At 30.0% G+C, this 14,922-nt stretch overlaps 1 protein-coding gene across 1 annotated transcript; it reads left to right on the top strand.

The window, feature by feature from the left end:
• The first annotated feature begins 668 nt into the window (after window positions 1-668).
• On the top strand, window positions 669-1,746 carry LOC106770345. Its single transcript, XM_022784784.1, has 2 exons — window positions 669-960; window positions 1,509-1,746. The coding sequence occupies exons 1-2, from the start codon at window positions 767-769 to the stop codon at window positions 1,744-1,746; spliced, it is 432 nt and encodes a 143-aa protein (XP_022640505.1). The 5' UTR covers window positions 669-766.
• The last annotated feature ends 13,176 nt before the right edge of the window (window positions 1,747-14,922 follow it).

The following is a 14,922-nucleotide window of genomic DNA, read 5'->3' as shown; positions in this document are numbered from 1 at the left end:
AATGGGAAACAATATCTTAAATGACAAATTAACTCCTGAACAGCCCAGCACAATTAGACGAAGTTAGTGGGAAGTTAACGGTGAGGGCTTGATTGCCTCAAATTAACAAATATTTGGATTCAATTGGGACAAAAATAAACATGAGGACCCAATTGAGAATTGGGTACAAATACGAGGACCAAAACATATATTTAACCTAAATAGATTGATAAGAAAGGAGTTTTATTGTTTTAAAATATATTATCTTTTTATAAATTATTTTTTTTAAAATTTTTTAATATTTTTAAGAGTTTTTATTTCATGTTTATCTGTTTAAAGATTATTTGAGTTATTATAGTGATAAGATCTTTAAGTTTATCGGATCAATTTTTTAAAAAGAGTAAGTTAGTTTTTACTTTTTTTTCTTGGTCTGTCTTGTTTCCTTTGCATGTGTCATAGAGTCTTCTATAAAAGGGTTAAATATGTTTCTAGTCCCTAAACTATCACTCAATTTTGGTTTTAGTTCCTACTCGAAACATTGATGTTTTTAGTCCTCATTGTTTTGAAACTCTCACTTTTCGTCCTTAAAATTGGACGGCGTTAATTTCTGTTTCACGTGGCAAACAACGAATCCATGTATGATGCCAACAGTGGATGCCATGTATATTTTCTTCTCTGAAAGTCCTCCCAACATATCAAACCATGGAATCCCAGCTTTTAGAGCACCAAGAACAGCCACAATAAAACAATAAAACCTAAAAACTTTTCTGTCTGAAACCCTCTTTCCATGGATACTCTCTCATCATCGGTTTCAAGCCTTAAAGTTACTCCTTTCCCATCTTCGCCAACCATAACAAATCACGATTTCTTTCCCTTCAAAGCAACCCCTTCACGACCACAACAACCCCATCATGTTTTCTCCACTTCCGCACCCACTTCTCTCCCCAAAACCAAATCTTTCTCCCACAAATCTTCCCCTTCGCTTCCTTTCTCCCTCTCATCCTCAAGCCCAGACCGATGAGGAATACTGAGATAAATTTTATCAGAAATCATCAAAAGAGACTAGTTCAAAAAGTAGTAGGACCCACCAAATTTTGTGATTACCAATAAACTATGAGAGAGTAATAAGAACTTGAACTGAGAAATGTGTAAGAGACTCATGCAAGAATCAATCACAATCTTTCAGGGACAATTAAATGCACGGATGTATTGAATTGGGAAATGAAAAAAAAATTGATGAAACGCAAGCAAAGGGTGAATTAATTAGGTTATCTTTTGAATGAGATGAGTGGTGCCCTTTCCAACCGGAAGAGGAACGATGTCGTTTAAGAGGACGCATGTTTCTTTCTGGCTGATTTCTCCGTATCTCCCACATTTCAACTATTGATTGCAACAACAGAACGAAAATGGAGATCTGAAAGAAACTAAAAAAAGTTGAATTTGATAAATTGGAAGAGATGAAGGAGAAAGAAACAAACCTTGAAAAAGTAAGAGAAATTGGGATCATCGCAGCCACCTTGGGGTTGAAGACTGGTGAGATTCTCAAGCTCCGTATGCAACTCAAATCCCGCTACTGGGTATGCAGCAGCTCTCGTGGACGTCGCCCACAATACCCATTCCTTTCACTCTGTTCACAGGGATGTTGAGAGATTATTGAAACTGCTGCAAAGTGTGAAGTTTGAGTCACCCGCGGTTGACTTTCAGAGAAGAAAAGATATGTGGCATCCACTGTTGGCATCATACATGGATTCGCCGTTTGCCACGTGAAACAGAAATTAACGTCGTCCAATTTTAAGGACAAAACGTGAGAGTTTCAAAACAACGAGGACTAAAAACCATCAATGTTTCGAGTAGGGACTAAAACCAAAATTGAGTGATAGTTCAGGAACTAAAAACATATTTAACCCTCTATAAAACTATCTACTGATCAGTGGTCCTAATGGTAGTTGTTGGTGTTGATAGAGTTCCTTGAGTTGGTGAAGTCGCCTTAGCTCTTGCAGAGCATTTTGGTCCTCTATAAGGTAAGGCAAGCTAATATTTGCTTTAATTTATGTTAGAAAGTATAAATTTATGTTCGCTAGGTTATGAGGATGAGGTTTGATTGAATATGTTATCGTTTGAGATAATCATTTTAGTAAGAATTGCGTTTGATGAATGAATTTGGATTATTGATGAATATTGTTGTGAATGATTGTGAATTGGTACTAGCTTGAACTTTGAATGTTGTTTTTTTGGAGTCTTAGGTGGTACAAATCTATTTTAGATTTGAAGTAGTGAAATAGAAGTGTTGTTGGGTTGGTTTTGGTCTAAATTGAGGTTTTGCTAGGTGAAATTCTATAAAAGTGATTTTGGAACTATAGCTAATGTTGGGTAATTATTTTTAGATCATTACAAACTTGTCTAGGACTTTAATTAACCATAAATTTGATGTTGAGTTGGTAAGTAGTAAATATATTGAGTTTTAGGTTGTTTTTTGTTCATTGTATGGGTTTTAACAAGTGAAAGTCTAAAGGAGTAGGCTATGATAAAACCGAAGATTAATTTTTAATCAATTATGACTTGTTTAGTCCATTAGTTTGTTAAATTCTAGTTTATAATGTGTAGAATTGGTGATAGGTATTTTCGAGTGGTTGGGTTGATCTAGTGCATCTTCTTTATGACCAAATGAGCAAATAAGTACTTAATTTCATCAATAAACATGTTTTTGCATCAATCTTAGTGTCAAGGAAGTCAATTTGATCACTTAGATAGGTCCAAGGTGTATCTAAATTAAAACAACAAGTTGTTGTCATCTGATATGACGTAAAGTGGCCTGATGTGGTGCTCAGCGTTGCCAAAACAGAGAGCCATTTGGATCTAGGACGTTGAGCATCTCTTTGGCGCTTAGCGCCACTTTTATAGTGGGGTTTGGGTGATAGGCGTTGGGTCAAGCTCATTAGGCGGGCAGTGTGTCGTTGGGCTCAAGAATGTTGATGTTGGGCGCCCTGAGTGCAACATTGGTTTGTGTTTTCTTTTCTTTTGTTTCTTGCTAGGTTTTAATGTATTGATACTTTAAAGCTTGTTTATCAGTAAAAAATATTGAATTATATGATGGTTTATGCATGAGGTTATGTATGTCACTAATAAAAAAAAGAGATACTATCGTGCCCATTATGCTTCGGTTCCGTAGAAACCGAAGCATAATATGGCGCGATGGCATTTTTGACATTTTCGCGAGAATATAGGCCTCGTTTGTTTGAGAATTGAAGAAATATGGGGTATATGGCCTCAGTTTCTTTCAGCACCGAGGCCATAAACCCTTGCAAAACGCTGACATTTCACTATTCTGTCTGACAGAAATCTTTGTGTAGGGTTTTTGGCCTTGGATTTTTTGCAAAATTGAGGCCATAAACCGTTGCGAAACGCTGACATTCCACTCTGCTATCTAATGGAAATCTCTGTGCAGGGTTTTTGGCCTCGGTTGTTTGCAGAATCGAGCCCATAACCCCTACAAAACACTGACATTCCACTTTGTTGTTTGATGGAAATATGTATGCAGGGTTTTTGGCCTTATTTGTTTATAGAACCAAGGCCATAACCCCCTAACATAAAGATGATAATTGAAAAGGTTATATTTTTTTCAGAGATATTAATTCTGAGTAGAGGATTTGGTCTCGGTTCCCTTTAGAAACGATGGCATGGGCCCCTTTCAAACTCTAAGATTGCCACATCTGGAGTTTGATCATAAAGTTGGAAGTTATACGGTCAACCATTTTGGCCTCAGTTCTAGGAGAACCGAGGCCACAAATCCTACTCTGACCAACTTTTGAATATTTAAGATATATTTTTTTTTCAGTTTTTGGCCTCGGTTGTCTGATAATCGAGGTAATATGCCTATAATGCTTCAATTTGGCGTGGAACCAAGACAAAAGAGTTGAACAAAATTAAAAAATTTCCATTTTATATTAATTTCTAATTTTTTTTGGACGACTTTAGGCCTCGGTTGTGTGGAAAACCGAGGCAATATTCCCTACATTGCCTCGGTTTTATGATGAACCGAGGTAATGACGTTTGGTAGGTAAAAAAAATAAAAAACGAGAATGAACAATTTCGTCTTCTTCATGAGAACGAAACTGTTTTCCTCTGCAATCACTTTGCCTACGCCTCCCATAAGCCATTTTTTTGCATTTTTCATTGTTCAAAGTTGGTTTTTCTTGTTGTTGTGGCCATCGTCAACGTTTAGGAAGCATTATTTCTGATCAAAATTGTTCCAAACCATTTTTTTGTTTGGTTTTTGCGATTTTCCACCTTAGAAGTAAATTTTTTATGCTTTATTATTATTTTTTTTGTATTTTGGTGTTTGTTTTTGTTTCTAAAATTAATACTTTGTTTGTATATTTGTCTAGGTTTGAATTTTGCATAGTTGAATTTTCTACCGTTTTGATTGCGAGTTGCCTATTTTTTTGGATTTCACATTATCAGGTTCTTATATTAATGTTTAAAGTTTACTTTTTTTTAATAGGATCATATAATTTTATATGATTGTATAATTTTAAATGATTGTATGATTTTAAAGTTTAATTTTTTAATTTTGCAATGTTATTTTTAAAAATTTTTATGTGTAATTTGTGATTATTCCAATGCTTATTAATTTTATGATGAATTGAATTAATCTTAATTTGTCGTTAAATGATTAATACAATTTTTTTTGTATTGTAATTTTCTAGAATATTTTAGAATACACTAGTGGAAAAATTGTTTTTTATGATAGGTAAAAATGATATATTATGATAGGTAACCTAACATCATAGTTTTGGGCATCATAATAGGTCTACGCATTTTATGACGTAGTAGAAAATTACATCATAATAGGTTCAACGTATTATGACACACTTTTTGTCACCTATCATAATAGGTTCAGTGTATTATGATACATTTTCACTTATCAGTCATAATATAGTGAATATATTATGATGTGACTGGATTTACCAATCATAATATGTAGTGTTGTATGACGTAGATCTTTTCACCTATCATAATATATCGAATATATTATGACAAGTAATTGTTCACCTATCATAATATATGATTTTCATAAATAACCTTTAATTACATACATTGTTCATCTGTCATAAAAACTTGTTTTTTTTTTTTTAAAAAAAACAATCATTATTACATTAGAAATATCCAATCAATTTCCTGTATTACCATATCGTCAATCAATTTATAATCTAACGTAATGAAATTCATTTCAAACATTAAATTGTCTAATAATATTTAATATATAATTTGTACATCAAACCATATATTAAATCCAAATACAACATTAACCTACACTACATTGTAGTCAAGTATCTACAATTTACTTACACTTAAAGTAAAAGAAGTCCACTTAGTTCTAATATCTTCAATGTTTGAAGCTTTCATTGGAGATGAAGCATTAAAAATCTACAAATAAAATAATTAAGTTAGAACAAATAAAATGAAAATCTACATAATAGGTGTTAGCGTCATGGAATCCTCTTTTTTCAGTAATGATATCTACATATGGATTGTATGGATTGAAACTAAATTAATTTATCACACATTAGTGCTGAGTACGAGGGAGGGGTAGAAGAATTTATATAATTTGCGCAATGTAATGAGGGCAAAAGTGACGATGAAGTGAAATTTAGATATCCTTGTGTGAACTGTTTGAATGGGAGAAAGTTACATGCAACCCAAATTAGGGAACGTCTTATCTATGATGGTTTCCTATGATATTATACAACATGGATATGGAAACACAAAGAAATACACTTTCCGACTATCTCCCAAACTAAAAAAGTTATTGATTCCACCATGGAAGATCAACATAATATAATACATACATCACAAAATGTAATGGTAAGCTACCATAGAAAAAATAATTTTAATATAAACGTTCTAAGAAACCAAGAAGTTGAATCTGGCAAAGCCGGTTAGACATCTTCTTATCCTTCTAGATAGATGTAATAGAAAAAGGATATACACTCAATAATTCATACAAACATCATAAAGTTCATCCATCCCCAAAAATCATACAAATTGAATATATCACAAAATAATTTAATTGCACATAATTTGTTTGATAAGAATTAGTTAAAAAGACATCGAGTAGACTTCCAGGAAAGAGAGGTGTGTCACAATGGACAACTTAAGTACCGGGTCTTTCCTTAGCCAAAGTGTTCCTCAACGTGTTATTAACAAATTTCTTATTCTCATAATCAAAACAACAACATATAATATTATCACAGAAATTCAAATAGTTATACAACAACCACATATGTTTTTCATTAACAGTAATTACACAAAATTTCAAGACATAAATAGTTAAAAAAAATATATTTTATAATATGAAAAAAAACATAGAAAGGATAATTCCCCTTACCTCTTTTCTAGACTTAGTTTTCCTACTCAGAAGTTGTTACCCCGAAAATCCTCCAGAATTTCTACTCTCTTTGCAACCAAAATTTCTTCCTAATTCTTTCCTTCTCTCCCTTTCTCTCTTTCTCTCTTATTTTTCCTCTTTCTTATGCAGAATCCTTCTCCCCCTCCCTTGGCTATTTATAGCAAAAAAAAATTTACTATTCCCCACAGTGGAAGAAGATCGATGAAACATTTCCAGAATTTGGTGCAGATCCAAGAAACTTAAGACTTGCACTTGCAACTAATGGCATGAATCCGTACGGGAACTTAAGTAGCAAACACAGTTCATGGCCAATTATGTTGATGATCTGTAATCTTTCTCCTTTGTTGTGCATGAAGAGAAAATATGTCATGTTGTCAATGATGATATCTGGTCCTAAACAACCTGGCAATGACATTGATGTTTACTTGAAACCTTTAATTAATGATTTGAAATTGTTGTGGGAAGAAGGTGTCGAAGTGTTTGATTTAGATGATGAAGAGAATTTCCGGTTGCGTGCAATGTTGTTTTGCACTATAAATGATTTCCCAGCGTATGAAAACTTGAGCGATTATAGTGTTAAAGGACATTTTGCATGTTCGATTTGTGAAGAAAATACTAGTTACCTTCAATTGAAGCATGGTCAGAAGACGGTTTATACAAGACATCGGAAATTCCTTCCTCACAATCACCCTTATCGTAGATTGAAAAAAGCATTCAATGGAAGTGTCAAAGATGAGGTTGTGTGCAGACCCCGGAATGGTGAAGAGGTGTACCACAAAGTCAAAAACATTGACATTGTATTTGGAAATCATCGTAAAAGTACATATGCAAAAAATGTTTGGAAGAAACGATCAATATTTTTTAATCTTTCTTATTGGTCTTTACTTGATGTTAAACATTTTATTGATGTGATGCACGTAGAAAAAAAAATTTTGTGACAGCATCATCGGAACTTTATCATGTTCCAAACAGGGCTCACTGGCAGCTGCTGGTCCTCATTCCCAAACAAAGTACAATTGTCTTCTTTTGTTCGCTGCAAAGGAAGATGAAAAATGACTTGAAAACCATGCTTCAAGGGTAAGTGTTTCGCTAAAAATGACATTTAAATTCATGTCCTCCTTAATTTTTTATGATTTCATACTTATATTCATATTACTTTCTGTTTTAATGTAAATAGAGTAATGGGTAAATCTCGAGGTCAGCTAAATCAAGTCTTGTATCCCAAGGTTTGGTGCCTTTATAGTTTTAATTCATTTACTATGTTATTCAATGATCTTAATTCTTGACTATATTTAGTTCGTCATTTTAGTGTAACAGACAACTAGATTCATGGGAATGTAGGTACTATGTGATGTCTTGGATTAAGACCATCGTTCGAGCTGGCATTACACATAGCTGGAATGAGGTAATAATCAGTCTTACTTTGAAAACATCAAAAATCAATTAATTCTTTTGAACATATATCAAACCATAATCAATATTTCTTAATTGTGCAGCGCTTCAACAATATATCTGCTTTACCCGAAGACACGATAAAGCAGCTAAGGCACGAGTGGGCAACTTATCTTCTCCAAAAGTAGAACTAGAGCAAAACTTATTTTTGTTGTTTTCAATTACTTAGGTTTAGTTTAAGTTTATAATTTCATTTTTTGATCTTTGATTGAATTATATCTATTTATAGCTCAAACAAACAATTTTTTATTATAAACAATTGTTCTGGGAAATTTTTCTGAATTTCAGGTGTGGTTATATTTGAAAAATAAAATTTTACCCAGTAGACGTCGGTTAATGCAAAATTGACGTCTGCAGACGTCAGTCAATACACACACCGATGTCCAATAAGTAACAATGGACAAAACGATCCAATGCGCACAGACGTCACTTTTGTTGACCATTGACGTCTATGTTAACGTCTATTGTGGATACGCCTGACATCTATGTAGACGTTGGATTTGTACATAGCCGACGTCTATATAGACGTCTGTCATTACCTGACTAATGTAAATTTAACATCACTGGAATAGACGTCGGTTCTGTAAGTGACGTAAAAAGCCCAAAATTAACTGACGTTAAACAACGTTTTTCCACTAGTGAATGAATGAGTATGTTTGTTCTTTTGATTCTTGTTGTGGTTTATTTTTATCTATGTCTTTTGCTTCTTAATCAAGTAAAAGTAATGATTTTTACGTTGTAACAATTTAGCGTGATGTTAAATCTACATAACATATTAATCATATGAGTCCAAGGGTTTTTATTTTTAATTAAGAATTTACTTGGACTAAATTTAGAAACTTTCATTTGATTGATTGTGTTTTTGACAATAATTAAGAATGTACTTAGATTAGTGGTAAAAACTTTAACAAGAATTAATCAAGAATATACTTTGGTTAATTATCTTTTTACTTAATATAAGAGGTAAAAGAATAAATATGATTAGACACAATAATATTTAATCGAGAATATACTTTGATTAAATTCACTATCAATTTTACAAAGTTCTTGCTTTTAATTGAGAATGTAAATTGGTTAAGAGTGAGAATGCCAACAAATTAATTGAGAATTTACATTGATTAATTTGAAAATATAAGACAATAATTAATTGAACAATAATCTTTAGATAACCAATGATTAATCCTTTTTTGAAAAAGCAGTGAAATCAACCTATTTTCTTTATCATAGTTTATATCTTTTAAATCTTTTTATAAATTTATTTCTTTCTATATTTTGTTAATTCGTTCTTTAATCTTTTCTTTATCTTTATTTTCTTTATTATTTTACTGACTCTTTTGTATAGTTTTTATAAGAATTAATTTGTTAAAAATCAATTGCGTGTTCGTTGGGAGACAGCTTAGGGTTGAATTTACCCTTTCTATTTTGTTGGCTACTAGCTTAGCAATACTAAAGTTGCTATATATAGTATTAATTTGAACACATCAACAACAACGTTATCAAATTTGGCATTGTTGCTGGGGAACACGGCTAGAATTTTTATCATTTTGGTTCTTATTTTATTTTTGTTTATCACTGACATTTTCTTTTTCTCTATTTTCTTCTACTCTTTATTTATTTTTTTCTTTAGTTATTTTAATTTAGTAAATTTGTCTTTTTTTTCATAATTTTTGTTTGTGGAATGTTGTTTGGAAATTTATGGAACCAGTTGAAGAACACTTTGGATAAGGAAAGATAAGGTACTTAAGTTGTCCATTGAGACACACCTCTCTTTCTTGGAAGTCTAGTCAACAAGCTTTCAAATTATTTTTTTTTCAAAAAACATTTCGAAAATGCAAAATAATTTTTCATATAAAAAAAATTAACAATGTGATTTTCAAATGAATTATGATTATTAACATATGGTTATTAATAACAAGTTGTCACATCTACTACTACACTTGATAGAAGTAAGCTGACTATATGTCAACTAAATGATCCTGAGTTTCAAATTCTTTAGAAGATATGGGTTAAGAATATTGAATTGAAGAAAATGATTAAGGAATTGAATCAGAGGTTGGACAAAGTGAAAGCTAATTTTGATAAAAGATCAAAACAACAACCAATTATAGAATCACATCGTGCTTATATATCTACTAATGGACATACAAATTTTAGTAACGGTGTTGTGGAATTTGTTAATGATGAAGCAACAAATTTAACTACTTCAAGTGTAGAGTTTTGCTCACAGGATGAGATTATGAGGATTATTGATGATCCTATAAAATATCCTAATGTACTTGATGATGTTGAAATTTAATTGAAGCCACAAGCTCCACAAATCAAGTTGGTCGATGTGGACAATGGAAATAAATTTTCAATGATGATATTTATTGACTTAGTTGCGAAACAAAAAGAAAGGTTTCTACAACATGAAAATAGGTTAGATTTAAATTCATTTAATATCATTGTTGATCAAAATATAAAGATGCATGCATGGTTATTTTCTATTTTTAGCATAAATAGAAAACTTTTTTATTAAAATTTTAAAAAAATATGTTTTTATTAAAAATAACCGTTTAAAACTTAATAAAATTTACACGGTGACTTGTACTTCATAAAATTAAAGAAAATAAATTTTAACATATGACCAAATTAAGTTAAAAGTTTCAAAAGTTTTTTGTCTCTTCCCAAAATAAGTTTATAAAAGATAAGTTTTGAAATAAGTGTCGAGGAGAAGAATAATAATTAAGACTTTTTTGTTTTCACTTTTTGTTTTTCAATTTTTGTTTTATTTCATAAAAAGTTGTGATTTCTATTTTATAAAATAGTGAAAGTATTAACTTTCTTCTTGGTGAAACTTTTACACATTATATCTCATAATAAATTCACCTAAAAATATTTTATTATTTTCAATAAAACATATTGACATGGATTTTAGGATTTAATTTAGTAACTAGAACTCACATAATCTTGAAATAGTAGTCATTTTTTATGTTGAATGGACTGTTGAATTGATTAGAAGTTAGCCTAATTGATTCATAACTATACATTATTAATTAAGTTAATTTGAGAATTACTTGGTTGAATCTTTTTGTGAAAGAGTTTTTAGCTTTGCGAGTTTTGAGCCTAATTGTGATGGATGGATCACCATATGCCATTCCTATTTTTCTTTAATGACTTACTCATGTTTTGTTTATACTCTAATATTTAGCTTGATTCTTTTCTTCTACAACTTAGGTAGATATGCATTATTTGATATGATTAAGGCATTTCTCGTTTTAGTTACTTGGTCATATAATTCCACCCTAATATTCATCCATTGATAGCCCCTTTGAACCTTTAACTTCTTTTTCTTAAAGACCATTTCCAAACCTTGAAAAAGGAAAGACCATATTATCCCTTATCTTAGGATGAAAGAAGGAGCTAATGGATTGTGTTAAGAATGAGTGATGAATAAAGTGTGTAGGTAAGTACCTCACCTACAAAATTATAAAAATGGCAAAAGGAAGAAAAGAGTTTCACAAAAACAAAAAGGTGAAAGGAAAAAAAAGATAAGAAAAAGTAAAAGTGGGAAAGAAAATGTAGAAATAGAAGGATAATTGTTTTCTCAAAAAGTGAACAAAGAAAATAATATATTTGTTTTCCAAAATCTTTGCTCTTTAATTCTTTATATCCAAACTTTTAAACCTTAATTTCCTAAATTTTTCCTACCTTTGCCTTTGCCATATTACAACCTTTGAGAAGTCCTCATGATCTTTGAATTCATGTTTTTCAAAAGTATGTGAAAATTAGAATTTTGTTAAGTTATAGTAACGTTTACATACATGAGAATTTTAACTTGAGTGATCTATTTCATACTTGATTTCATGGTAAATTTAAAAGATTAACTCATGTGTTTAAAATATTGTTTTCTCATTCACATGATTCATTACAACTTGATTTAGAAATTTGATTAGTTTCTAATGAAATTCTTTTCCTTTGATTTAATGTTGATATGAATATTGATCCAGGACAAAGTTTTGAAATTACTAAGTTTTTCCTAAAAGTGCAAAAGGATAAGTGTAGGAGTGTGATGAGTGCATATTTATGCCCTTATTTAGCATTTAATATTGGATTCTTAATTGATTTTTGTACTTTAATATAATAATTTAATTACGATTTGTTACAATTAGGTTTATTTAGCATGAGATACAAAAACATATTAAAAACAACTTTTTTGTTACATAAGCGTTCTTTAGATATTTTGAGGTGTGTTAGTTCAACTACAGCTAAATTGAGCTCATTGAGGTGCAGAAATAAATTAGTTAAAGTTTCATGACACCTTAAATATAAATCCAATAACAAAAAATAATCAAGACCACAAGAATTTTATACAAGCATATCATGAAAAAGAGAAGAAATTTGGTTAAATTAAGAGGAGGGAAAAAACAAAAAAAATTGGATCTTGCAGTTTTTTCTATTTTTTTACCAAAATGACTTTGATAATTGGTAAATGTTTCTAATTAAATACAATTTGAAAAAAATACATCTTAAGATATTTTTTTGATATTTTTAAATAATTACCATATTTAACTATATCAATAAATATTAAAAGATAATATTTGTCAAATCTTTCTTAATCTAGCAAATATCTTCTCAAATATTTTTAGATCTCCACAATAATGAAATATATCTTGAAGATATTGTATTATTTAGAAGATATTGGATTATTTAGAATATAATTGGAAAAGATTACATTATTATAAAGAAGATTACAACAATAGAAAAGCCTCAAAATAAAGTTCAGTCCAATTTCTATATAAAGAGACTTAGTGAAACACATTATGAGAGCTTAGGGAACCCTTTGGGGGTTTCAAATTTCGTCTTCCCTTTCATCTCTCATGTTCTCCCCCCTCTCTTCTTATATTTTCATGTTATTTGAAAATTTCATGGAGTGTTAAGCCTCTAAGATTGATCGTGCTGTAGTTTCTTAATTGGATTCTGAGGTTAGATGACTAAATTTATTTTTTCTTTTTTGTTCTTTTGTGATTTATTTTTATTTATGTTTTTTGCTTCTTAATAAGTGAAAGTAACGATTTTTACATTATAACAATTTAGCATGATGTTAAATCTACATAACATATCAATCATATGAGTCTAAAAGTTTTTATTTTTGATTCAGAATTTACTTTGATTAAAGTTAGAAACTTTCATGTGATTGAATGAGTTTTTTGCCACTAATTGAGAATTTTCTTTGATTAGTGGTAAAAACTTTAACAGGAAATAATCAAGAATGTGTACTATTAATTAGCTTTTTACTTTATTTAAAACGTAAACGAATAAACATGATTAGGCATAGTAATATTTCATTGAGAATGCACTTTGATTAAATTTATTATAATTAATTTACAAAGTTCTAGCTTTTAATTGATAGTGTACTATGGTTAAGACTGAGAATACCAAAAAATTTATTATGAATTTACATTAATTAATTTGAAAATCTAAGACAATAATTAATTGAACAATAATCTTTTATAATCAATGATGAATTCTATTTTGAAAAAGCAGTGAAATTAACCTATTTTCTTTATCATTTTTTTTTATCTTTTTAAATATTTTTATAAATTTATTTCTTTCTATAGTTTTTTAATTTGTTCTTTAATCTTTTCTTTATCTTTATCTTATTTATTATTTTACTAACCGTTTTGTATACTTTTTATAAGAACTAATTTGTTAAAAATCAATTTTGTGTTCGTTGGGAGACGACTTCGTGTTGAATTTACCCTTTCTATTTTGTTGGCTACTAGCTTAGGAATACTAAAGTTGCTATAGTTCAGTAATATTAATTTGATCGCGTTAACGACGACGTTATCACATTGCTAAATGGTTCCCCTTTTAAATATGTCAATGAGAATATAATTGAATTCACTTGTGTTATAATTTGCTAAACAATGCTCAAACAAGCTCTCAATATGTCTTGATAGATAAAATTTCAAAAGATGTTTTTGGAAGATACGATAAATGTCTTAAACAATGATCCAAAAATTTGTGTTGAAAGACACCTTGTCAAACACGTTTTTGATAAAAATATATATATATATATATATATATATATATATATATATATATATATATATATATATATATATATATATATATATATATAACTTGAAGAAGCATTTTCAGTAAAAGTATTACATAGGCTAGAAGATACCTTGTGTCAAACAATTTCTTTCATCCAACGATAAAATACTTATAAACTACTTGGTATCTTAGTTAAATGCTCAAACGATCAAATCTTGCCTGAACAACAGAAAATGTGAAAAACACTTTGTTGTTCTGAACAGACATTAAATGCTATTAAATGAACAACGTTTAAAAACAAGAAAATTGATAAGAAAAAGACATATATGTCTGCATAGATATCAACTCTTCTCTATGATGGAGGACCATTTAGAGGACATCTTGGACCACTTAGAAGAAGCATGGTCAAAAGGATAGAAGGGGAAGAAGGAGCTTCAAGAATACTACACTTATGGAGGATCATATATTAAGTATTCTTCTTTTATCTTGAACATTTTTGTAAATATGTAGTATAGCTTAAGGCCTTGTATTTGGCTAAGAAAACTTTGTTTAGCCTTGTTTAGAGGGATTGATGCCCTTAAGTGTAGGAGAGCGCACCAAAAGGACCTTAGAAAAATGTACTGCCTAAATGGTTTCAAAATGGGTTTTCGAAGGAGTTAGTTGTAAGTTGTAAGACTTGAGAAAACTGTAGTATTAGGGAATAAAGATGTTTTAAGTCTTGAGTATCATTGTGTGGTACTTGGTGTTTAATGTTTAGATATTGTTTATAATTATAATTATTATGCTAATTATTTCATGTTATTATTAATAAAGAGGAACACATGATTGGTATGTCGTTAATTTGGTGATTTGTGTGTGTGTGGTATTACAAATGTGATGTGTTAGCTTGTTGGTAGAGATGTTTGTCTAGGATTGAATGGATGTAGGTTCAATTCCTAGGGAGAAGAGTTTAAGAGAAACTTAGATTTTTTTATTGTATTTTTGGTTTAAGGGAAAAATGATCTTTTACCTTTATTTAATTGGTGTAGAAATTAAATAAG

The sequence above is a fragment of the Vigna radiata genome, chromosome 8 (genome assembly GCF_000741045.1).
Source record: "Vigna radiata var. radiata cultivar VC1973A chromosome 8, Vradiata_ver6, whole genome shotgun sequence".
Lineage (NCBI taxonomy): Eukaryota > Viridiplantae > Streptophyta > Magnoliopsida > Fabales > Fabaceae > Vigna > Vigna radiata.
This window is presented reverse-complemented; position numbering and strand designations above follow the sequence as displayed.